At 44.2% G+C, this 25350-nt stretch overlaps 1 protein-coding gene across 1 annotated transcript in view; it reads left to right on the forward strand.

The window, feature by feature from the left end:
• The window catches only part of PTPRE (protein tyrosine phosphatase receptor type E), a 91765-nt gene that overhangs the window by 61568 nt on the left and 4847 nt on the right, over positions 1-25350 (forward strand). Inside the window, exons 3-19 of the mRNA XM_058029373.1 lie at positions 3230-3332; positions 3550-3623; positions 5055-5191; positions 9700-9790; positions 10011-10087; positions 10195-10231; positions 11092-11189; positions 12845-12964; positions 14325-14485; positions 17730-17865; positions 18591-18740; positions 19753-19846; positions 20246-20322; positions 21782-21916; positions 23423-23548; positions 24245-24405; positions 25071-25206. Of these exons, the coding sequence (XP_057885356.1) occupies positions 3230-3332; positions 3550-3623; positions 5055-5191; positions 9700-9790; positions 10011-10087; positions 10195-10231; positions 11092-11189; positions 12845-12964; positions 14325-14485; positions 17730-17865; positions 18591-18740; positions 19753-19846; positions 20246-20322; positions 21782-21916; positions 23423-23548; positions 24245-24405; positions 25071-25206 (1913 nt within the window). The remainder of the gene's footprint in view (positions 1-3229; positions 3333-3549; positions 3624-5054; positions 5192-9699; positions 9791-10010; positions 10088-10194; positions 10232-11091; positions 11190-12844; positions 12965-14324; positions 14486-17729; positions 17866-18590; positions 18741-19752; positions 19847-20245; positions 20323-21781; positions 21917-23422; positions 23549-24244; positions 24406-25070; positions 25207-25350) is intronic.

Here is a 25350-nt window from a genome sequence, read left to right on the forward strand (position 1 = left end):
CACAGAACGGTTTGGGCTGGAAGGGAGCATCTAGTTGTGACTTCCAAGCTAATATTTATTAGGATTTGCATAAATAAATGTATATTTCTAGTAGAGATCTCTTAATGCTCCCAGATCCTTGTTACAGAGTGTTTATTCATGATATTGTCCGTGACCATCCCGTAACTCCTGGTAATTCAAATATTTGTCAAATATTTGTAAGTTCCCCAGGATTAATCATAGTCTCTGGATTGTTTTTACTTCCTCTTGTGTTTTTACTTGTGGAGTTGTTGAAATGTGCAAGCAGCCTGGGAGCTGCAGTTGTAAACCTTTAAATACCTTTCCAAATGTTTACATTCCACTGCTATTTACTCCATGAGGGCTCCTGGTGCCTTTGAATCCTCCCAGTCCCTTCCCATCACTGGTGTCTGAGCCTTCAGAGGGGATGAATTTATTAGAGGAGCTGCTGGTTAAAAGGCAGGAAAATGGGGCAGCTTTGGGGCCCCTGTTTAGTGCTGGTTCCAACTTCCATCCAGTCAGTGGCAATGTGGAAAAGACATTTTGTGTCTCTCCTCTCTGGAGAGGTCCCAGCCAGGGGAGGAGCTGGAGCTGTGGGGATGAACCCAAATGTTCAGTGGGAAGCAATGAATGGGAATGAACCAAAATGTACAGTGGGAATGAACCCAAATGTTCATTGGGATGGAGGAGAGGCTGGGAGAGCTGGGATTGCTCACCTGGAGAGGAGAAGCTCTGGGGTGACCTCAGTGTGGCCTCCCAAAGCCTAAAGGGGCTCCAGGAGAGCTGGAGGGGGACTGGGGACAGGGATGGAGGGACAGCACACAGGGAATGCCTCCCAGTGCCAGAGGGCAGGGATGGATGGGATATTGGGAATTCCTGGCTGGGATGGAATTCCCAGAGCAGCTGTGGCTGCCCCTGCATCCCTGGAAGTGCCCAAGGCCAGGCTGGACACTGGGGCTGGGAGGCCCTGGGACAGAGGGAGGTGTCCCTGCCATGGCTGGGGTGGCACTGGGTGATCTTTAAGGTCCCTTCCATCCCAAACCATTGTGTGACTCTGTAACACCCAGAGGTGGAACTCCCCTGTGAGGCTCGTGGTGGTGATTTCATGGAGAAAATGAGGCAGCATCAGGAAACTGAGCTGAGGAGAAGGAACCTGGCTCATTTCTGTTGGTATTTAAATGCCAGAGGGATTCTCTGCAGACACTCAATTCCAGGAATCAGTTTGCAAAGCAAGCAGAACTTCAGAAATAGGTGGTTTCAGGTCAGGGGGTGGACGGGGTGACCTTTAAAGGTGCCTCCAGGCCAGGCTCAGAGTGTGTGGCTGCAGTTCCAGGGGGGCTGGGCTGGCTTTGCCCAAGGGATTCAGCTCTGAGGTGTTCAACTCACATTTACTGCTGGTGCTGGTTCAGCTTCTCTTTTCCTGGCTGGGATTGAGCTTTCAGTGTTTGCCTGGGAATCACTTCCCCACAGACACCCCAAAAATGGTGCAGCAACTCTGTGAAAGGAAGAGAGGGGTGATTTTTTAAAAATTTTTATTGTGTAATTGTCTGAGGGAAATTTTAACTCCCTCGTGGTGCAAACTTGTTGTTTCCCCTCTCATTGTCACAGAGCTGAAGAGAACCAACACAAACCCCCAAACCCTGGAGCATTCTGGCATCCTCAGGGTGACATTTCTAATCCATGCAAGTGGCTGCATTTTGTCTGTGAGGGACAAAACCAGGGATTTATTTTTTTTGTGTGTGTTTGTTTCCTTGGCAGCCTCGGCTCCCAGGCAGAGCTGCAGAACACCCACAGAAGGTGTTGGGTGCTTGTTCATCCTCACCCAGCCGCTCCTTCCAGGAGTGATTTCCTGAGCCCCTGCCAAGCTCCTGACTGCAGTTTTGTCATGCCTGTCACTTTTATCTTTATGCACCACCTAAAAGTCATCCCTCATGCCTTTTATTGCCGTCCCTGTCTCTGGGTTGTGATGTTGATTTATGGGCCCTTTTTCCCTGTGTGTCCTGAGCTCACCTGTGCCTCTCCAGGAATTTTCCCCATGCCCTCACACCCCGAGAGTTTCCAGCTGCTCCCAGCATTCAGGTGGTTTTGTAGCCATCAGTTCTGGGTATTTGTTTGATCCACAGGAATCCTTTCTGGATTATTGCAGGTGGTTCTTACTCCTAAATATTATTTTTTTTTAATCCCAGAATTGTTTGGGCTGGAAGGGAACTTAAAAAATAATAATGGCAGGGACACCTTCCACTGTCCCAGGTGCTCCAAATCCTGTCCAGCCTGGCCTTGGGCACTGCCAGGGATCCAGGGGCAGCCCCAGCTGCTCTGGGAATTCCATCCAGCCAGGAATTCCCTCCCAATATCCCATCCAACCCTTCTGTCAGTCAGCTCTCAAAGACCACTGTAGGAATGGCAAAAAAAACCCCACTCCTTAAAGTGTGTAAATGTAGTTTAAAAGAGAAAAAAAATCTGAAATACCAGCAGCAGAAGCAGAAATTGGCTTAATTTTGGAAGAGTGGTTGTAGGGTTGTGTTTTGCTTGCTGAAGGTTCAGACTGGGAGTTTGGCTTCCTTAGATAAAACATGTTGGGTTGTTAATGATTTTAATCTGTTCTGTATTGAATTATTCAGTAGAAGGAAAAGGTTACAGAAGCATAATGAAAGTGAAAGGTAAAGAGACACTTCCACAAAACACTGTGAGCAGAAGGGTGAGACTCAGAGCTTGTAGCAGATATAACAAAGATGTTCTTTCATCTCCATTCTGAGAAAAATGTCATTATTCCTGCTTGTTCTTATATTTATATAGAATTTCAGTGAATAAAATCTCTTAGAATTTCAGTGAATAAAGTCCCTGTGAAAGGTGGCATTTTCTGTATGTCTGTGTAAGGTGGCTGAGAAGCAGCTGATGTACATGAGGACACTGCAGCAAACCTTGTAATGGGCTTCAAATTCAGCTTGGTACATTATAGCTGTTCAGCTTTCTCTGATGACAGGGAAATTGAAAAATATCTTGGATTTTCTCAGCAGCAGTGGTTTGATTGTGCTTTTGACGAGGGAGAAAAAGCCTAAAAAATAACAAAAATTAACTTTCAATTTCAGCTTTGCCTGCGTCAAGTAATTGTGAAGCTTATAGTAAGCAGAGACAGATATTTGAGCAGAATTTTTTGGTGCCTTAAGCACAGTTTTTGTGCCAGATGAGGCAATCCACAGCTCATATTCCACATTTCTTGTTCCATCCCCAGACTCCACCGAGGAGAACACCTTGCACAAGGAGCTGCTGACTTCCCTGCTGATCCTGGTGCTGGTGGTGATCATTTTCGTGGTGCTGGTGGGGTATTTTTTCAGGTGGGTGTTTTCCTGTTGCTCAGCCCATCCTCTCTCTGAGCCCTCCCACGGAAGCAGAAGCGAAGGCAGAGCCTCGTGCCTGCCCTGCTCTCCCTGCCAGCATGAACAGAAAGAGCCTCTCCAGGATTACACTGTCTGTAAAAGGGGCCTGGGGGGAAATGCTGCTGCTCTGCCCTTGCCAGAGCTGTGGGTTGATGTGGTGCCTCTGTTGTTGCAGGTTCAGGAGACACAGGAAAGCTGTGGTCAACTCCGGGGACAAGAAGATGCCAAATGGGATCTTGGAAGAACAAGGTATGGGCAGATTTGCTTTCAAACTCTCACTTTTATTTCTGTCTTTAATTCAAAATTACTCAGTGTTTGCTTTTGTTTCTGATATAAGTGACAGGGTTGTTGTTAAAGAGAAAGTAGTCTGAAAAAATACAATCACAAATGGTTTGGGTTGGAAGGGACCTTACATTCATCCAGTTCCAACCTTGGTGCCATGTGCAGGGACATCTCCCAGCCCTTGGCTGTCCCCTCCAAGCTGGCCTTGGACCAGAGATCCATATTTAGAAATCATCCTCAAGCAGTCTATGGAAAATCTTAACTTTCAGTTGCTGCTTTGAGAAAGGTTTCACTTTGTGATGCAGCAAATGTTTCTGTATAAAACCTGCCTGGGCTCTTTGGAGATGTTTTACCAGGGTGCCAGCTGAGATGCACATTTGTGACACTGGGATCTTTGTATTTAGAGAAGGAATTGCAGGATTTCTTCTTAAAATGGGGGAAAAGTCCTTAACACTGTGATCCTTATATCTGGAGAAGGAATTGCAGTGTTTCTTCTTAAAATAAGGGGAAAAGTCCTTAACACTTGGTGAATGCACTGTGTGCTTTCTGAATGTGAGGCAGGGGTTGAGATGGGGCAGTTTGAAACCAGAGGCACCAAAATAAAACTCTCTGTGGAGTTCCAAATGTGAAGCCAGAGGCACTGAACTAAAACTCTCTGGGCAGTTCCAAGTGTTCCCCCCTGGTCTGAGTTGTGCTGGGTTTGTTTCTGCCCATGGGGAACTCCAGGTTGGCTCCTCTGTGGGGCCCAGCTCAAACCTGGGCTGGACAAGTTGTTCTAATCACAACCCAGAGAAAAAAATGATGAAGTTAAAGATAAAATAATCAATCTGTGGTTTGTGTCAGCCCCACTTGACCATGTGTGAAGGGATGAGTGAGCTGAAGACGGTGACAGTCAGAGGAAAAGCCAAAAACCTAAAAATACCCATCAGCTTCCTGCTGGGGTGTTCCTGTGCACAGGGCAGCAGCTCCTCTTGGGGCACAGCTTCTGTTGGCTGCCAAGTTCAAGATAAATTATTTATTATCATTAGCATTAGCATTATTTCTCCTCAAAATGAAATAGTCTGGCAGCACCTCTTTGGTGATAGGTGCCAAAAGCTGTCCTTGCCCTGTCAGCAGAAAGAACCTTCTCCTTTTCTGAATAAAACTTGGTCACTTTTAAATCCAGTGTAAACAGAGCAATCATTCATTTCACCAGCACTGCTTCCTCTTAATACCGTTATGCTCTCAAAGCAACCACTTGGCCTATGATTTGGTGTTTTAATTTCCTCTAAATCCCCTTCAGCACCTCAGGGTGTCAAGGCCGCGGTTTGCTTTGGCATCTCTCAGCAGCGGGATGAATTTGCAGTGGGATCTGTGCTGTGGCCGTGCCTTTAACACGTGCTGCCCTTGTGCTGACAGAACAGCAGCGGGTGATGCTGCTCAGCAGGTCTCCCTCGGGCCCCAAGAAGTATTTCCCCATCCCTGTGGAAAACCTGGAGGAGGAGATCCGGATACGCTCGGCCGACGAGGGGAAGCTCTTCAGGGAGGAGTTTAATGTAAGTTTATGCACATGGATGGCTGAAAATGGGGGGAAAACCCCAAAATATCTGCAAGAATTAATAATTCTGTGATTGGTGCATGATTGGTGCTGTTCCTACAGGTTCTGTCGTGTGTGGGGACCCTTCATCTGGGTAAAACCTGGAATTTTTACTGATTTGTGATGCTGAATTGGTATTATATGAACTGTTTGCCTCTTGCTAGCATTTTAAGGAAGTCTTGAGTGTTTGCCTGAAGCTGGAGGAGAGGAACATTGAGTATAAACCTGTTCAGCATTGATTTTCATGATGGTGCTGGAGGGGTTTGGGAGGATCTGGGTGTTTCACCTCCATAGGAGGTATTTAAAGACACAGTGCGGCCTTAATATTGCCCTGGTGGGATTTGACTTCTTTTGTCCTGATAATTTGACTTTTTGCTCTTGGTTGCCATCCCAGCACTCCCCTCTTTGCAGCAGAGTTTCTGTGAGGTGTCAGCGCTCAGGTGTTCCTGTGGAGCGTGGCCTTGGGCAGGATTTTGTGGTTGTAGGGATGAGCTGCACCTGGAGCCTGTGCTGAGCTCCTGCAGGATTCCTGTGGAGAAACACAACACCAGGAGCCTGAGTTTGGGGCTTTTTCCGTATTTTTTATGAGTTCTCTTCACTTCCCTCCAGAGCAGAAGCAGAGCAGGAGTTTAAATGTCAGGCGTGGATTTGTGAGAGCCAAGGCACGTGTTGATTAGGCAGGCTGTTGAGCTACCTTCTTAATTGGGAGCATATTTAGAGCTGCAGTTTGGCTGATGGTAAATTTAAACCACAGATTTTTGCCTTATCAGACAGGGAGCATTGTAGAAATTCTCCTAAAGCTGAAAATGAAAGTGAGGACCGGCCTGACACGGTGTGCGCTGGTGAATTTTGACTCTGCTGATGAATTTGCCCTGAGTTTCAGAGTGAAACAAACCATCTGTTTGCATTTTTAAACCCCTCTTTGCTTTGGTAATGTTCTGCCCCATGCTGTGAGCGTGTGGGATTCTGTCCACACCCAAAAACCTGCGGTCTGATCCCCAAAAATGAGCAGTGGTGGGGTTGATGCTCAATGTGATTTTTTCCCTGTGGCTGGATGAAGTGTTGGCTCCAGCTTGGGAGGGCTGGAAGTGTCCCAGGCCAGGTTGGACATTGGGATTTGGAGCAGCCTGGGACAGGGGAAGGTGTCCCTGCCATGCTAGGGTGGCACTGGGTGGCATGTAAAAGATCCTCCCAACCCAAACCATTCCCTGATTCTCTGGTTCTGTGCCTCAGCGCTGCCCTGGGGATGCTCCAGAGATCTCTCCCCACTCCACACCCCACATGTCAGGGGCCAGGCATCCCTGGGAGAGCAGATACAGGAGCTCCAGGGGGAATTAGGAACAAATTTGGGCTGAAAATAGTGAGTTCCGGGAGCCAGGCACATGCACCAACCTGAGTTTGGTCCCAAGTGGTTTTTTTGGTAAAAAGAAACCAGACATTAAAAGATGAAGACACCCAGCAGGGAGAAAAGAGTTTTGAGGACAGTTCTCTTGGATTTATGTGCTAATGGTGTTCTCCAGCAGCTTTGATTTTGTCCTTAAAGCCTGCATGACCCTTAAGTGTGCATTGCACCCCTTGGGCACACCAGAACAGCTCCTTCTTTTTTGTGATTCCTTTGTGAACACTGGGCACTGGAAAGATTGTGTTCCTCAACAGAAAAAAAAAAAAGGAAAAAAAAATTAAAATTGGTTCCTTTCTGTAAAGCCCCAACCTCTGTTGATCATCCTTGGAAGTTTGGGATTATCCCCTTGATTTTCAGATTAATTACTGAAAAACTTCCCCAAGAGCTTTCTTTTGAAATTTGAATTCTGGCCTGATTAAGACACCCCTGTGGCTCCTCCAGCGCTAAAAAGGAGGAAATGTGCTGATACTGAGCCTCTCAGAGCTCCAGTGGCATTTTGGGGTCACTGCCTAGGGTGGGGTGGCACGGATCAGGCAGGACCAGTCAGCTCCTCGTGATTTGGGGTGCAGGGAGGGTGGATTTGGGAGGAAGGATGTGCTGAGGAGCAGCAGGGTGAATCATTCACATCCTCCCCGTGGGTGCAGCAGGAGCTGGGCTCTGCTCTGGGCTCAGCACCCACCCTGGGCACCAGCAGGGCTCAGCAGCAGAGACCTGGCCAAAATTAATTCCTTTTAATTAATTCCTTTTTATGGATTTTTCATTTCAGCCCTGACCCCTCCCCCAGCACACAGGAAACCCTGCACTTGTGGGCTTGTCACAGATATCTTTTATGAAAAATCCTTTCCTTAGGATTTTTCCTCCTGAGAAGCTGGGAGGCCTCAGGAACAAAATGCAAACAATGGTTATCTGCTGCTGGGGAATGCAACAGGTGCATCTGGGATTGGTCTCATGTGCTTGTTTCTGATTAATGGCCAATCACAGTCAGCTGGCTTGGGCTCTCTGTCTAAGACACAAACCTTTGTTATCATTCCTTCCTATTCTATTCTTAGCCAGCCTTCTGATGAAATCCTTTCTTCTATTCTTTTAGTATAGTTTTAATATAATATATATCATAAAATAATAAATCAGCTTCTGAAACATGGAGTCAGATCCTCGTCTCTGCCCTCATCCTGGGACCCCTGTGAGCACCAGCACAGTGGGCTTGGTTTGCTGGGGCTGTTGTGGCACATGGAGCTGGGAATGGAAAAGAGAGGAGGGTGAAAGAGGGCTGAGGAGGAAGGCTGCTGTCAGGAAAATACAGAACTTCTCTGGCTGTTAATTGAAAATTGGGTGCCTGACTTGAGGTTTGAAGAGATTGTGGTTAAAAAGATAATTATTTCATAGGGTCACAGAATGGTGTGGGTTGGAAGGAGCTCAAAGTTCATCCAGTTCTAACCCCTTGCCATGGGCAGGGACACCTTCCCCTATTTCTTTTTTGGTTTTGTGTTTCATAATTAACTTTAATCAGCAAAGGGGGCTGATAAAAAGCCACGGGCTTCATTCACATGAGGAATTAAGCAGTCTGCCAGCAGCCTCCTTCTTCCTCAGCCCTCTTTCAGCCTCCTCTCTTTTCCACAAACCAAGCCCAGGAGTGCAGGGTGGTGTTCCCTGTGTGCTGGGGTCAGGGCTGCCTGTGCCCCCCTGTGCACCCCTGTGTCCCCCCGTGTCCCTGTGCAGTTCTGGGGGATTCCAGCCCTGCTGTGCCCCAGCCCTGCCCACGTTTGTCCTTGCCCAGTGTGACTCAGCCTGGCAGGGGTGGCACAGGGGGCACACGGTGCTGCTGCCTCCCCTCACTGCTGGGATTTTACCTCACTGGGCTCCACCCTGCCCCGCTGGGGCTTTTGGAGCTCGGCTTGAGGAACTTCCTAAAATCCACTTAGAAACTTCTCAAATTCAGTTCTGCTTTGGTCCATTTGCAGCGGCAGCATCTCAGCTGTGGAGGAGCTCACACTGGGCACCTCCTTGCCTTCATCTTCACCCTCCTCTCTGTTTTTTCCTTTGGTTTATTGTCCTCCATGGCTGTTGGGTTATTTTCAAGCCAGACTAAATTTACCTGCACTCAGAACTCAACTCACGCTACATTAAAAACCCTAATTTTTATGGGTTAAAATGATTTTAACCCAATAGTAACAAAATTGTTTTATTATAATAAATAGTATAATAATATTATTTAATAATAATATGCAATAATGTTATTTCATAATAATACGTAATAATAATATAATTTAATATAATATGTAATAATATATATTATATTATATTATATTATATTATATTATATTATATTATATTATATTATATTATATTATATTAATATTATATTATATTAATATTGTATCATACAATGTATTAAATAATATATAATATATTAAATTTATATATTGTATTGTAAATATTATAATATATTATAATAATAAAAACAATAATATAATTATAAAATTATTGTAATTATTTATAATATAACAAATATGTTATTTATATATTTATATATATTATTTATTAAAAATATAAATATACAAATATTTATATATTTGTATATATGCAAATACATATATTTTGCATATTGATTTTTACTAAGTATAAAAATAAATATAATAAATTTATATTGATTTATTCTATAATTTATTTTCCCTTCCTCCTTTTCAGCAGGGCTGGGCCCTCAGGTGCAGAGCTGAGCAGGACGTTGGGTTTGTGATGCCCTCAGCAGTGGATGGGGGGCTCAGCCCAGCCCCTGTGCTGCCATCAGTGCCTCTGAGTCACCGTGGCAGATGGCAGCTCCAGGCAGCAGCTCAGAGTTGAACAATTTGCTAAATAACTGTGATCTCGGAGGGAAGACATTCCTGCTCTCTCCCCAGCTGCTGAGCGCCTTGTCTGGAGTCAAACCTGCCAGGATAGAGAGGAATTAAAGTTACTGGGGGGGAAGAAGTTGAAATATATTCAGTTTTGTTGGATGCAAATTTTCCCTAAGGTGTCTGCAGTCAAAATTATTTGTTTTCTAACCCATTGACTTTATTTTTTTTCCCCAGTCATTAACGTCTGGATATGTGCAGGGAACGTTTGAAATGGCAAATAAGGAGGAAAACAGGGAGAAGAACAGATATCCCAACATCCTGCCATGTAAGCCATTCACTTTCTTTTTAAACCAGACAATTCATTTTGGCACCGAGCCGCTGCTGGTGCTGCTCCTGTCCTGAAAATACTCAAATAACAACAAATGCACTGGTCAGAAATGCTGCTCATGTGGTTTGGGAACTCTGTGCTTTTCCAGCCCTCCTGCTTGCAAGGAAATACCATATTTCAGATTTAATAACTGGCCAATGTCCTGCTTCTCTTTCAGATGATCATTCCAGAGTGATTTTGACCCAAATTGATGGAGTCCCACCTTCAGACTACATCAATGCTTCATACATAGATGTGAGTTGAGGGCTGCCCACAGCTGGCCAAACTTTGGCCATTAAAGAAGTCTCTGCTTTGCACCTTGGCCTTTCACCTTCTAACTGCTGTGGCATTCATTTCCACAGGGCTACAAAGAAAAGAATAAATTTATAGCAGCACAAGGTAACTCCTTCTCACGTCTCTCTCCTCTATAGCTCAGGGCTGAGCACATTTAGTGATAGATGTGGTGGAGAGGTTGTTTTGAGCTGCAGGTGGTGGTCAGGGGGTGGCTGGGTTGGGAGGTTACAGCTGAGATGAATTTGAGATGAGTGTGAGGTGACCAGCTGCCTCCAGGCACTTCTGTAGGTTCTGCCCTGGCAGGGGCTCATTTCCCCATCCTGACCCTCTCTGCTGGAAATAGTAGTTAAAGTAGTGAAAAGATTAAACAGTATTTAAGATTTAATGTGTTAGAGACTATTCCAGTGCCTGAAGGGGCTCCAGGAGAGCTGGAGAGGGACTGGGGACAAGGGATGGAGGGACAGGACACAGGGAATGGCTTTAAACTCACAAGGGGTGGATTTAGATGAGATTTTGGGAATAAATTGTTCCATGTGAGAGTGGGGAGGGGCTGGGATGGAATTCCCAGAGCAGCTGTGGCTGCCCCTGGGTCCCTGGCAGTGCCCAAGGCCAGGCTGGACACTGGGGCTGGAGCACCTGGGACAGTGGGAGGTGTCCCTGCGATGGCAAGGAGTAGAAAGTAAATAATTTAAATTATCTTTAAAGTCCTTTCCAACTCAGACCATTCTGTGATTCTGTGAGTGGTATTTCAAGAGAGGAGATTCCTTCTGAAAATGTACATTTGGGTGCATGATGATGTAAAAGAAACCAAGAGGGGGGGTTATTTAGTACATAAATATAGAAATTTGGTAGATTCCAAAGCTGTGCAGGTGTAGCAGACACAGCTGTGGGTGGGTGCCCAGGGTGTGGGACTGCTCTGGGATCTGCCCCATCCTCTCCTCAGCATTTCCCTGTTCTGTCTGCAGGACCCAAGCAGGAAACAGTCAATGATTTCTGGAGGATGATCTGGGAGCAGAAATCAGCAATTATTGTCATGTTGACCAACCTGAAAGAAAGAAAAGAGGTAAGGAACTCTCACCCTGCCCTGGATGTCCCTGTGCTCCAAGAGCAGTTCTGGCTGCCCAGGCTCTGACCAGGTGCATTTCTCACCACTTCCTGCCCTGGCCCCTATCAGCACAGCTGAGTTTCTGCTCCAAAATGCAGTTTTCATTTCTAAAATACCCATTTATGTCAGGTGATCTCAAGGAGAAAATTCTGATGGCCAGTTGTGCCCTGCATAGCCCAGGGCCAAAGGAAAACTCCTGTGGTTTTATCCCAGTGTAAGGCTGTGCTTGTGGATGGGATTGATTAGGAATGAAGATTACAAACTGCTCATTTTCCTGAGTATTTGGTTTCAAAATGCCCAGTTTGTCAACTAAACAAAGAGAAATGAAGGCTGCTACTTTGTGAGGGTGTGCTGTTCCTTCCTCCCCTGAGGATGGGCATTCCTTGTTTTCCTCCTGGATTTGATTTTCCTGCACTTTCACTGCTGCTTGATGAAGCTGAAACAGCAAAGCCAGGCCATGAGGGGCAATTCCCAGTGGGAGCAGCCAGAACTGCTAAATCTGGATATTCCTGATGGCTCCAAAGCAGAACTGCTTTGAATTTCTCTGTGTCTGCAGCTAAGGCTCCAAATCAGAGTGAAAACCCCACAGTCCCCACAGTTGGACGCCCTGTAACAAAGCTGCCAAACTGAAACAAAAGCTGCGGGGGCTGAGCTGGTTAAAAAACAATTCAGAGCTGTTCTCACCTTCTCGGCATCGATTTGAGAAGCAGTAGCAGGGTGCTGAAGTTGTGCCAGATAAGGAGCTGTGCACACTCTCAGCTGTGCTCACCTTCCCTGGATCCAGCCAGGAGAGCGTGGCAGTGAAAGCAAAGTCAGAGTGATAAAAATCCCTGGGTTTGGTTCTGAGATTCCCTGGGTTTGGTTCTAAAATTCCCTGTGCTTTGCTCTAAAATTCCATGTGTTTGATTCTGAAATTCCCCATGCTTGGCTCTGAAATTCCCTGGGCTTGGTTGTGAAATTCCATGGGTTTGGCTCTGAAATTCTCTGGGTTTGGTTCTAAAATTTCCTGTTCTTTGCTCTGAAATTCCGTGTGTTTGGCTCTGAAATTCCCTGGGTTTGGTTGTGAAATTCTCTGGGTTTGGTTCTAAAATTCCATGTGTTTGGTTCTGAAATTCCCTGGGTTGGTTGTGAAATTCCCTAGGTTTGGTTCCAAGTTTGCCTGGGTTTGGTTCTAAAGTTTCCTTTGCTTGGTTCTGAAATTCATTGGTTTTGGTTCTAAAATTCCTTGTGCTTGGCTCTGAAATTCCCTGGGTTTAGTTGTGAAATTCCCAGTGTTTGGCTCTGAAATTCCCTGGGTTTGGTTCTAAGATTCCCTGCGCTTGGTTCTGAAATTCCCTGGGTTTGGCTCTGAAATTCCCCATTCTTTGCTCTGAAATTCCTAGGGCTTGGTTGTGAAATTCCCAGAGTTTGGTTGTAAAATTCCCTGTGTTTGCTTCTGAGATTCCCTGTGTTAGGCTCTAAAATTCCATGTGTTTGGTTCTGAAATTCCCTGGGTTTGGCTCTGAAGTTCCCCATGCTTGGCTCTGAAATTCCCTGGGTTTCATTCTAAGATTCCCTGGGTTTGGCCCTGAAGTTCCCCATGCTTGTCCCTGAAATTCCGTGTTTTTGTGCAGGAGAAGTGTTTCCAGTACTGGCCAGACCAGGGCTGCTGGACGTACGGCAGTGTCCGTGTGTCCGTGGAGGATTCCATGGTGCTGGTGGATTACACCGTGCGCAAGTTCTGCGTGCACTCGGTGAGGCCCGGGCTCCCCTCTGCCCTGGGGGATGGAGAAAATCCCAAATGTTCCTTGCAAGGAATTGAAGCTCTTTGGGAAATCTGGATTTTGGAATTTGGGCTGTTTTCAGCCAACAAACACATTGGGATTTAGGCTAAAATGACTGTGTGGTTGTTGGTTTTGCTACTGTAAATTCACTTCTACCAATTGTTAATCACAAAGGTTTTAATATATTTATAATCACTTTTAACTGTTTTAAAACAACTACATAGTGATTTAGGCTAAACAGCTGTGTGGTTGTTGGTTTTGCTACTGTAAATTCACTTCTACCAATTGTTAATCACAAAGGTTTTAATATATTTATAATCACTTTTAACTGTTTTAAAACAACTACATAGTGATTTAGGCTAAATAGCTGTGTGGTTGTTGGCTTTTGCTATTGTGAATTAACTTCTACCAATTGTTAATCACAAAGGTTTTAATATATTTATAATCACTTCTAGCTACTTTTAAAACAACTACATTGTGATTTAGGCTAAGTAACTGTGCGGTTGTTGGTTTTGCTGTTGAAAAATTAACTTCTGCCAATGGTTAATCACAAGGATTTTATTATATTTATAATCACTTCTAGCTACTTTTAAAAAAACTACATAGTGATTTAGACTAAATAACTGTGTGGTTGTTGGCTTTTGCTATAGTAAATTAACTTTTACCAGTGGTTGTTGGCTTTGTTATTGTAAATTCACTTTTGCCAGTTGTTACTCACAAGGATTTTAATATATTTATAATCACTTCTAACTGCTTTTAATATAATAGTTCTGATAAGGCCCCTGTGAAGCTTGGATTCTCACAACATCATTTATTAATTATATTTTCATTTATGACCAGTATAAGAAATATATAATAGTTTAAACTATTATTTTATATTATTTATATTATTTTATTATAGTTTTAACAATATTATAGTTTTAACTTTTGCAAAATATAGAATATTATACATAAATTAATGTATTATACATAAATAAATGTATACGTATTATATAAAAATAATACATATATGTATTATTTATGTATAATAATACATATTGTGTTATATATATAATAAATAATATATGTATAATACATAAATAAATGTAAATAATTATACATGTGTTATACATTTACCTTTTACAAAAATAGCTATAACTATCAAATAACAACTAATATTTTTGATTTTGTAACTAACAATACAAACAACTCAAACATATCTGTAAAATAACTAATACTGTCTATATATTTAAATAACATTTTTTAAAATATTGATAATTATCAACTACTAAAACCACAAAACCAGCATGAAAAATGAGATGTTACACTCAGAATCTGGGTGTTCCTGCAGCTCCAGGAGGGATGCAAAGCTCCAAGGCTGGTCACACAGCTCCACTTCACCAGCTGGCCCGATTTTGGGGTGCCTTTCACACCTATTGGCATGCTGAAATTCCTGAAAAAAGTCAAGACCCTGAATCCTGCCCATGCTGGACCCATTGTGGTTCACTGTAGGTATGTATGTGCTCCCCAGACCATTCTTGTGGCTTGCCTTGGAGTTATTTATATATATTTAGAATTTTTTTACATATTTTTATATATATTTTTAAGACTTTATATCTATTTTATATGTATTTTATATATATCTTTATATTTATAGCTATATTTACTCACATATTTCTATTCAAGAGTAATAATCTGCTGAGTTCTTGAGAGCAGAGAGTAAAAGCAATTTCCAAAGCTCTGTCTTTGCTGCCAGTGCAATACTCAAACAGAAGTTGTTGTTCTGCTGTTTGGGGCTTTTCTTTATGAGGGATCTCCATTGTTGGGTATAAATCTGTTCTTTGTCAGAAAAACAGACTGGTGATAGAAATCTGTGGCCTTTGCCACTCAGTGCTGCTCTGGGAGTTCTTCCCCCACTTCTCCCACAGTCAAATTGCAGTTTTTTAATGGAAATCAGCCGTGAAATGCCTGAAAAGTTTGGAAGAAAGACTTGAATTCAAGAGACTTAAATGCTGCAATTTTAAAAATGTGCTTCATCCCAATCCAGAACCAATTCCCACTCACTGGTCAGTCACACAGGCACATCCTGAACTGGTGAAATCTTTAATGAAACTAAAAGCAAACTCCCAAGCAGTTTGAAGAGAATAATTGTAACCTCTGTAGCAGCTGTAAGCTCACCCTGGGCAGGAAGTGGCTTTTCAGGAGCAATTATTGCAAGGTTACAGTAAAAAGAGCACGAGAGCAGAGCAAAAAGAAAAGAAGAGCAGCTTTGTCTGCCTGGGTCTTGTTTTTGAGGCAAAAAAAAATTGTAAATTCCTGAATTTGTCTCTTTTTCCTTGCTATGAATACTCTCTGGAAATGTGTGTTAGGGAAAAAGAGGGTGTTTGTCCTGCTGGGATTCACCTTCTTCCCCAAGTGTCATGAATTAAAAAAACATTTAGATGGGAAAAGTAGATTTGAGTTGTCTCAGTTGAGAATATTTTTAAAGCCCTTTGCTGTGTGTGGAGTCTCATCCTGGGCTCGAGCTTTGTTTGGCAGCAGCAGGAAAGGCTGTGCTTGGTTTCACCAGCAGAAGGAGAGCCAAAAGCAAGGAAAATACAAAATAATTTCACCAGTACCTGCAGGGATTTCAATGCCAAGGGCCAGCAGGGCACACGAGGCTGCTGTGTGTCAGGGTGAGAAGGGGAGGAGGACAGAGGTGACACTGAGCTGCCGTCCCCCCTCAGGATGTGACACCACTGGACTGTTGGGAAGAGGAAAGGGAAGCCATCAGCAGTGAGTAACCATCCATTTTTAGGGAGCCTGTGGGGAAATGTGCCCCAGCCAGCCTGGCCAAAAGCTCTGCAGTCAGCTTTGGGAAGTGAATCAAACACTGACAGAGCATTCGGAAGTCACGGAGGGAAAATGAGGAGTGGCAGGACTTTCTGCTGATTCTTGTGTTCTGTAAGGTTTTAGAAATAGGGGGTTTTTTTTAGAAATAGAATTTTTTCAGTGGGTGGAGAAGGACTTTGAGGAATGGCTGAGTAAGGGATGCCACAAAGCAGGCTAAGGATGGAGACACTCAGGAGGTGAATGCCCAGGGTGGGGAAGTCACCAGCTCCAGCAGGGATGGAATCCAGAGCTGCTCTGGGAACAGGGATGTACAAAAAGGGATGACGGCTGGAAAGGGAGTGAGGAGCTGAGCTGGGCTGAAATCTCCAGGAATGAGCAGTGTGGGAACTGGGGAGGGGAGATCTGTGCTCAGAGGTGGCTGCCAGGGCTGTCAGGAGGAGAACAGTCTCTCGTGAGTGGGAATTAAGGCATTAGGACATGAGGGAGATTTCTTGTGGTGCTAGAGAGCCAACAGGCATGGATGGAAGGGAGAGGGAGGGGACTCTCCATCATCCTTCCAGACCGCTGGAATAGTGGAGCTCGTGGGTTTTGGTTTCCCTGCTGGTAAAGTGTGTGTGCAAATGAAATAATTGTACTATAAATACAATAATTTTATTTTTCTGGTCTTATTGAAAGCCTGATGTAGCCTTGCTGAGAATTGCTTTGTATTTTTGAGCCTGTGAGGGGAGGGAAGGCGTTTTTATCGTGTTCCTGGAGGTGTTTGTGGCCACTGCAGCCAAGCAAACTGCCCAGAGGTTAAAGGAGAGCTGCTCATGACTAGTACAGGATGCCATGCCCTTTTCCTCTGGAAGGAAGAGCTGAAAGTCGCTGGAATTTTGTCATTTCTAACGGTCGTGCTCCCTCTCGTGGCTTTTAAGGATATAAAAACCAAAAAGTGTTTAGGGATGGCAGCCTTGGGAAATGCGGAGCTAAAAATTCCTTAAAATTCCTATTAAAATTTTCATCTTGTCCTGAAGACCCTCAAACACCACCACAGACACATGCTCAGCAACAGGTGCAGCAAGTGGAGATGAGAATTGTTCTAATTCTATAGTTTTATAATTCTATAGTTTTGGTATATCATTTTCTTTTAACATAATGTATATCATAAAATAATGAACCAGCCTTCTGAAACATGGAGTGAAGATTCTCATCTCTTCCCTTGTTCCTCAAACACCACCACACACGTGTGCCCAACAGCAGGTGCAGCAAGTGGAGATGAGAATTGTTCTAATTCTAAAGGTTTATAATTCTATAGTTTTAGTATATCATTTTCTTTTAATATAATATATACCATAAAATAATAAATGAGCATTCTGAAACATGGAGTCAAGATTCTCATCTCTTCCCTTGTTCCTCAAACACCGCCACACACACGTGCCCAACAGCAGGTGCAGCAAAAGGAGATGAGAATTGTTCTAATTCTATAGTTTTATAATTCTATTGTTTATAATTTTCTTTTAATATAAATATACCATAAAACAATAAATCAGCCTTCTGAAACATGGAGTGAAGATTCTCATCTCTTCCCTTGTTCCTCAAACACCGCCACACACACGTGCCCAACAACAGGTGCAGCAAGGGGAGATGAGAATTGTTTTAATTCTATAGTTTTATAATTCTATTGTTTATAATTTTCTTTTAATATAAATATACCATAAAACAATAAATCAGCCTTCTGGAACATGGAGTCAAGATTCTCATCTCTCCCCTCATCCTGGGGACCCTCAAACACCACCACACACACGTGCCCAACAGCAGGTGCAGCAAGGGGAGATGAGAATTGTTTTAATTCTTTCCTCTGAGCTTTGTCACAGTAAAATGCAGTGATAGGAGTGTCAGTGTGTGCAGAGGGTGTGTGTGAGCAGGTGCTTTCCCTCCCCAGCGCGGGCGTGGGGCGCACGGGCACCTTCATCGTCATCGACGCCATCATCGACATGATGCACGCCGAGCACAGGGTGGATGTCTTTGACTTCGTCTGCAGGATCCGCAACCAGCGGCCACAGATGGTCCAGACTGATGTGAGTGCCCTCCAGTCACCTGGAATTCCAGATTTTACTGGGCAGGGAGGGAAATGCTGCTGTGTTCCCACTCCATCGTGCTGGACAATTGGGAAATTGGGGCTTGGAGCAGCCTGGGATTAGTGGGAGGTGTTCCTCACCATGGCAGGGGTGGGATGGATGAGTTTTAAAGTCCCTTCCAACCCAAATCACTCTAGGATTCTCTAATTCAAAAATGCACAAAGCTCAGTGAAGGATGTGGGGTGGGGGAAAAGATAAAGGTTGAGAAGAGCACTGTGAAACACTTAATTTTAAGGAGTCATTTCCAAGTTTTCCCATGCACATGAGAGTGGAATGTCAGAGAATATGAGTGGAAATGTGAGAAAAACAGGAAAACTGGTTCAGCATAATTTGTTATTATGTTAATAATTAGGAGATTGTCACCAAACAGGGACAAGACAAGGAGCAGTGGTTTTGAAGTTAGACGGGATATTGGGGAAGAATTGTTCCCTGTGGGATGCAATTCCCAGAGCAGCTGGGGCTGCCCCTGGATCCCTGGCAGTGCCCAAGGCCAGGCTGGACATTGGGGCTGGGAGCACCTGGGGCAGTGGGAGGTGTCCCTGCCATGGGTGGGGCAGCTCGGGGTAGGATTTAAGGTCCCTTCCAAGCCAAACCATTCTGGGATTTTAAAAAAGTCCCAGAATTCCTCATTTCCATCCCTTTCTCTTCCTCTCTGTCCCTTCCAGATGCAATATTCCTTCATTTACCAAGCCTTACTCGAGTACTACCTCTACGGTGACACAGAGCTGGATGTGTCATCCCTGGAAAAACACCTCCAGACTTCCCAAAATGCAGCCCCAAACCTGGTCAAAATAGGGCTGGAAGAGGAATTTAAAGTAAGTATGGAAATCTTTCCCATAGGATTTCCAAGATGCAAGCCCAGTGGGTAGAAGTGTAACCTTAAAGGTGCATAAAAGGGAAGGAGTTTTTTTTTTTGGTGGTTTTTGTGAATGGGGCCTTGCTGAACATCCTGTTCCCTAAATTCAGATTTTAATCTCATTCCCTCATTCAGAGCTGTGTCATTCCCTGGCCTTTCCCTAAATGCCTTTTGTTTGTTTATAAAAGAGAAGTGCAGTGACTCTCTGAGTGTGGTGCAGGGCCAGATCAGATAATGCTGGAAGAGGAAACTGGATGAGGTGCTCCTAATCTCCATCCCAGTGGGATTGTTAACTCTGAGGTGTCTGACAGCAGGGAAAAACAGCTGGAGAAAAACCTCAAAATAAACCCAAAAAAATCTCATTTCTTATCAGTGGAGAAACCCCAGCTGAAGAAAACCACGCTGGCTGTGTGTGATCATTGTTTTAGTTCCCTGAAGGAATAGTTCGATTTTTTTATGATTTTCCTTATGGTAAAATATTTATTTTCTATATAAAGTATTAATTGCCATCTGGGTGTTAGCTGGAGTTGTCCCTTTGCTTTAAAGGACTAATTTAACCAGAAATTGGGAACTGGGTAAAGAAAATGATGTAGAAATAAGTTTGATGATAGAGCAACAAGTTCCAAAATCAACAGTATTGAGGGAAGGAAGATTAGGTGGGATATTGGGAAGGAATTTTTGGCTGTGAGGGTGGGCAGGCCCTGGCACAGGGATCCCTGGAGGTGTCCAAGGGCAGCCTGGCACAGTGGGAGCTGTCCCTGCCCATGGCACTGGGTGGGATTTAAAGTCCCTTCCAACCCAAGCCATTCTGGGATGCTGTGAAGTTATTCCTTCTCAGTCTCTATAGCCAGGGCAGTGCAGTGGCTGCAGCTCCCTGTGAGTGTGGCAGGGATTTTTTACCCCACAGTGTGGCTCTGCAGGGTGTGCTGGGCCCCACTGCTGCCCTGTGCTCACCCCTGTGCTCTCTGCAGAAGCTGACCAACGTGCGCATCATGAAGGAGAACATGAGGACTGGCAACCTCCCAGCCAACATGAAGAAAGCCAGAGTCATCCAGATCATCCCCTGTAAGAGCCCAGCTCCTCCTCCCCAGGGAAAGTGCCAGGAATCCCTGGCAGAGCACAGCTCCCCTTACAGACTGTCATCTGTAAAAAAATCCAGTGAATTGGTTGTACTGAATCACCCTAAAATCTATTACAGTCAGGGATTTTGAATTAAATAACTCAGCAATTTCACCTTTTAAACCACCCCTTTTCTGTGTGGTTCCATGCACACTGTTCCATTTCATGTTTGCATCTGAAAATGAACGTTTCACAGAAAAGATTGGGTGGGGTTTGTTCTTCTGTGGGCAGTTGGCAAAAGTAAGACTGGACCCAAAATTAAGACTAGAGCTTTTTATTGGACTCAAAATTAAGCCCAGACTTTTTTTACTGGACTCAAAACTAAGTCCAGACTTTTTTTTCCAGATGATTTTAACAGAGTGATCCTGTCCATGAAAAGAGGGCAGGAGTACACAGATTACATCAATGCTTCCTTCATAGATGTAAGTATACAACATTTTCATGCCTTTCCTTTCCAAATCCAAGATTTTGCTGCTGACAGGTCTTTTTAAAGAGGCACAATCAGCTTGGCTTGCAAAGAGCATGAGCTTTGTTTCTGGGAGTTTCCAAACGCATTTCTTATCTGGTGTTTTTAATTTCAGTTTAAATGGTTGTGCAATTTAAACCTTGTTGTTAGACTTATAAACCAAACCTTTTATTCAATTCTGACCAAACAAATCAGCTGCACAATCAGAGCCAGTGATTCCACTATCTGGGTCAGGTTAACAGGTGTAAATATTTGCTTTTCTGAGAAACAGAGAAGTCAGTGTTAGCCCAGGGAAAGCTGTGACAGTGTCTGGCAGCCAGGCTTTACTTGGGCAGAGCTGGATGAATTCCAGGTTTTCTTCCCAGCTTCCTGTTGGAAGCTGAACACGGGATTGTGCCTTGTTTTTGTTGAAATATGAGAATTAATCATGTCCTTAAGCAGTGAAACGACGTTAGTGACTGAGGGCTGTGGATTCCACACAGATCACACCTGCATGGGAATAAGGAGGGGCTGGATGTGGCCTCAGAGCCTTGGGGTTGGGTCACAGGTTGGACTCAAGGGTCTCAGAGCTCTTTTCCAACCTCATTGATGCTGTGAAATTAAACTGGACCTCAAAACGTGAGGCAGAAATTCATTCTGGAGGAAAGCTGGGAGCTGCTGTGTGATGGTGTTCTCAGGGGTCTGAGGGTGAGGGCAGAGACAAGGATCTGACTCCATGTTTCAGAAGGCTGATTTATTATTTTATGATATATATTACATTAAAACTATACTAAAAGAATAGAAGAAAGGATTTCATCAGAAGGCTGGCTAAGAATAGAATAGCAAAGAATGATAACAAAGGTTTGTGGCTCGGACAGAGAGTCCGAGCCAGCTGACTGTGATTGGCCATTAATCAGAAACAACCTCATGAGACCAATCCCAGATGCACCTGTTGCATCCCACAGCAGCAGATAACCATTGTTTGCATTGTGTTCCTGAGGCCTCCCAGCTTCTCAGGAGGAAAAATCCTAAGGAAAGGATTTTCCATAAAAGATGTCTGTGACACTGCTGTTGTGCTGATCTTGTGAAATGTGCTCCTGCAGCATCTCTTCCCCTCAGCCATGACTGGAGAAATTCACCTGAGCATTGTGAATTTGGAGCAGATTTTAGAACCTTGGAAAAGCTCTCTCAGACCACCGAGTCCAGCCATCCCCCAGCACTGCCCCATGTCCCCAAGTGCCACCACCTCCACATGGCTTTAAATCCTTCCAGGATGGGGACTCACTGACATTTTCTGTGGGGAAATTCCCAACTTGCACCTTCCCTGGTGCGGCCTGAGGCTGTTCCTGTCATTCCCTGCAGGAGAAGCCCCCATTTAAGCTGCGATGTCCCCATGACCCCCTCCCTGTCCCTGTGTGCCCCCTCTCTTCCCACAGGGCTACCGGCAGAAGGATTATTTCATTGCCACCCAGGGCCCCCTCCCTCACACGGTGGAGGATTTCTGGAGGATGGTGTGGGAGTGGAAGTGCCACACCATCGTGATGCTCACCGAGGTGCAGGAGAGGGAGCAGGTACGTGGGAAATGGGAAATGGGCCTGGCACAAGGCTCACACAGTGTGCAGACCCTGAGATGGGAAATGCTGACTTGGAGATGCCAAGGAATTGGACAGGCATTGTTGAGGGAGAAATGGAAATACAAACAAGTCTCAAAGGGTGGCCTTGCAAACAAGACTGGGTACTTTGGAGAAATGGAACCATGAAAGATGCATTGTAGTAGGAGCCACTGTCGTGGCTGAGATGGACACAATACAAAGCAACACACTCCATTTTCAGAAGGCTTCCAACTGGTTTTATTTTAGCATTTTTATTCTAGCAAACTGGTTTTATTCTAGCATTCATGCTTTTTATCCATTCTTACAAAACTCCTAAATTTACACTTTACTCATTGGTCAGGAAAGACAGACAAAGAGCTCAATGGAATGGAATTGCAGATTTCGCTTATTTATCCTTCTTTCTTTCTTGGTTTTTATGTCAACAACCTTGGTAGGGAATTCTTTCAGAGATAAACATGGATCAAACTTCTCTCTGGCTGACAGAGGTCACTGTAAAACCTCTTCCACAAGAAGGGTAGTTTTAGATTGGCTTTAAAGCATTTACAGCATGGCGTGGCAAAAGCTGATAGGCCAAGAAACCCTTATAATGTATTCTAATTATGAAATAGCTTCTGATTGTGATGGTGGGAATTATAACATCTGTATTGTCTCACCCTTCACACCAGACAGAAAATGGAATAAAAGTTTTTAAAAGGCCTCTCAGTTGCCCCATGTGTGGGTCAGAAAAGGGCCTGATCTGACTCCCACCTGCAAACCACGAGCATCAATACTGGAGAAATTATTTATTTTTTGTCTAAAAATTCCAGCAATCTGAATTTTTTGGGGCTTTTCCTAAAAGGAGTACTTGCTTCACTCATTGGTGTGAGGCAGTGTTGCTGCTTTTTCTGGAATTGTCTGGAAACACAAAAAAAAATGCAGAATATTGTGATTTTTGAAAGTTTCCACTTTGCATCAAGGGATGCCTGACACAGGACAGAGTTTTGGGATTTGGGAACAAACTTTTGTGTAAACTTTTATCCCATTTTTCCCAATAAAAGCTCCCATTGCTCATTCTGAACCTTGATTAAAATACAAGAATTAATTCATTATTTGATTAAAATATGAGAATTAATGTCATTAATTAATTAAAGAGTCCTGTGCTGCAGCTTGAAAATTCTGGGTTCAACAAGGCTGTTGTGAAAAGCTTTTTCTTGGTGGTTTTGGGAAGTTTTTAACAACTTTACCTTGCTTTCAGGAATTCCATTTATTATTCTACTCTGTTTTAAAGCAATATTTGCTATCTGGGCCTCCTGAGCCTTTTCCATCAAGATGGTTTCTACTCAAGAAATATTTTATCACTGCATTCTTAGTGTTTAGAACACACTTATTATGCTGGCTGTCACTTCTTATGGCAGAGATTCATGACAATGTAGATAACTGAGAAAAATAAATGCAGGAATATTTGCAATTCTCTGGGTTCTGCAGGAGAAATGCTGCCAGTACTGGCCATCAGAGGGCTCTGTGACTCACGGAGAGATCACGGTGGAAATCAAGAGTGACAGCCTGATGGATGCCATCAGTGTGAGGGACTTCCTGGTGACATACAATCCGGTAATTCTTTACAATTCCAGCCATTTCTGGGGTTTTTCCCCCATCAGAAGGCATTTACAAATCTGGTTATGTATCTTAAATTCTGGAATTTCTGTCTAAATTTAAATGTGGTTAATCAAAAGCTGGCATTAAGAGGAAGCTTATATGAAATAATTTCGTTTAAAGTCCCTGAAAATTCTGGTCAGTGAAACAGGTGGTTGCAAAATGGGGGGTGGGTTTTGGGGTTTTTAAACTGTTTTGTTGTTGCTGTTATCCCTAGATTTTTCTGCCATCTCCCACATAGGTATCAAAGAAAATTTGATTCAAGATTTTTCACAGAATTTGGGTTTGGGTTGGAAGGGACCTTAAACTCATCTCACTCCACCCTGCCACGGGCAGGGACCCCTCCCACCATCCCAGGTTATTCCAAGCCCTGTCCAACCTGGCCTTGGGCACTGCCAGTGCATCCCAAGTCCTTCCCAGAGGAAACAGCTGTGCAAACCCAAGGAAAATTGGAGGGGGAAATTGTCAGTGGGTGGGGGATTTAGAAACAGAATCATGGAATATCACTGGGAATAAAATCACCGAGGTCCTTTACGTGGTGCGGACCAGGCTGGAAGTTCTGCAGTGCAGAATCGCTGCTGCAGATGCTCCAGGCAGGAATTGTGTTTGCCCCTGGGAGTGACGAGTGGCTGAAGGGTGTTTTCCTGCTGGCAGGGCAACCAGGAGAAGCAGAGCAGGCTGGTCAGGCAGTTCCACTTCCACGGGTGGCCGGAGATCGGGATTCCTGCCGAGGGGAAGGGCATGATCGACCTCATTGCAGCGGTGCAGAAGCAGCAGCAGCAGACAGGGAACCACCCCATCACTGTGCACTGCAGGTGAGCCCCTCTGCCCCCAGCTTGGCTGCTCTGTGCCCTGGCATGCCTCTGGCGTGGGGATTTTGGAAGTTTTGAATGAGTTAGACACGGGACCTCTGAATTGTTTTAGATTATTTGATTTATTTGTCTTATATTCTGCATAGGCAGGAAGGGTGAGTTAGGCTCACATCTTCACTGCGTGGCCCAGAAGGTCACAAGACCTTTAGTTACCACACCTTTTTAAGGATTTAGTGACCTATAAAACATTGCCAACAAGGATTTTTGTGTTTTTGACCCAATCCTTAAATATTTAATCTTAGGGACCCATGCTACAGTGTGAGCTTTCTTAGCCAATCATGTTATGGCACACAAACCCACAGTGCAGCATCCTAAACTCCTTATTAACCTCTGTAACTACTTTTATTTTTTTCTGTATCTTAAACACTAAAACTCTAAACTTTCTTTTACTTGGTTTAAGATGTCTCTGCTTTAAACTACAAATTCACATTCTCCCTTCCAGCATCTGAGTTTGGGAGCCTTTTCCAAGGCCTTAGATCAAATCCGGTGTTTAATCCTAAGCTTTGGTTTACAAGCCCAAAGTTCTGAGAGCTCCTTGCATTTTGGATTCCAATGCTCTTTTTCCATTTTATCCCACTTCATGCCAAAAATTTGTGTTTTCATTGCAGTGCTGGAGCAGGGAGAACGGGAACCTTCATAGCCCTGAGCAACATCCTGGAGCGGGTCAAGGCTGAGGGGCTGCTGGACGTGTTCCAGGCTGTGAAGAGCTTGAGGCTGCAGAGGCCACACATGGTGCAAACACTGGTATGGGGATTGCCAGGCCTTTGGAAGGGAGCTCTGGGTGTAAATGTTCCTGGGAAAGGAGAATAAAAGGGGGTTTTTGCAGCTTGGCATAAATGATGCACGGTGGATGTGGGTGTGCAAGGCATAACCAGGGTTTTACAGGAG

Source organism: Melospiza georgiana, chromosome 8, assembly GCF_028018845.1.
Source record: "Melospiza georgiana isolate bMelGeo1 chromosome 8, bMelGeo1.pri, whole genome shotgun sequence".
NCBI lineage: Eukaryota > Metazoa > Chordata > Aves > Passeriformes > Passerellidae > Melospiza > Melospiza georgiana.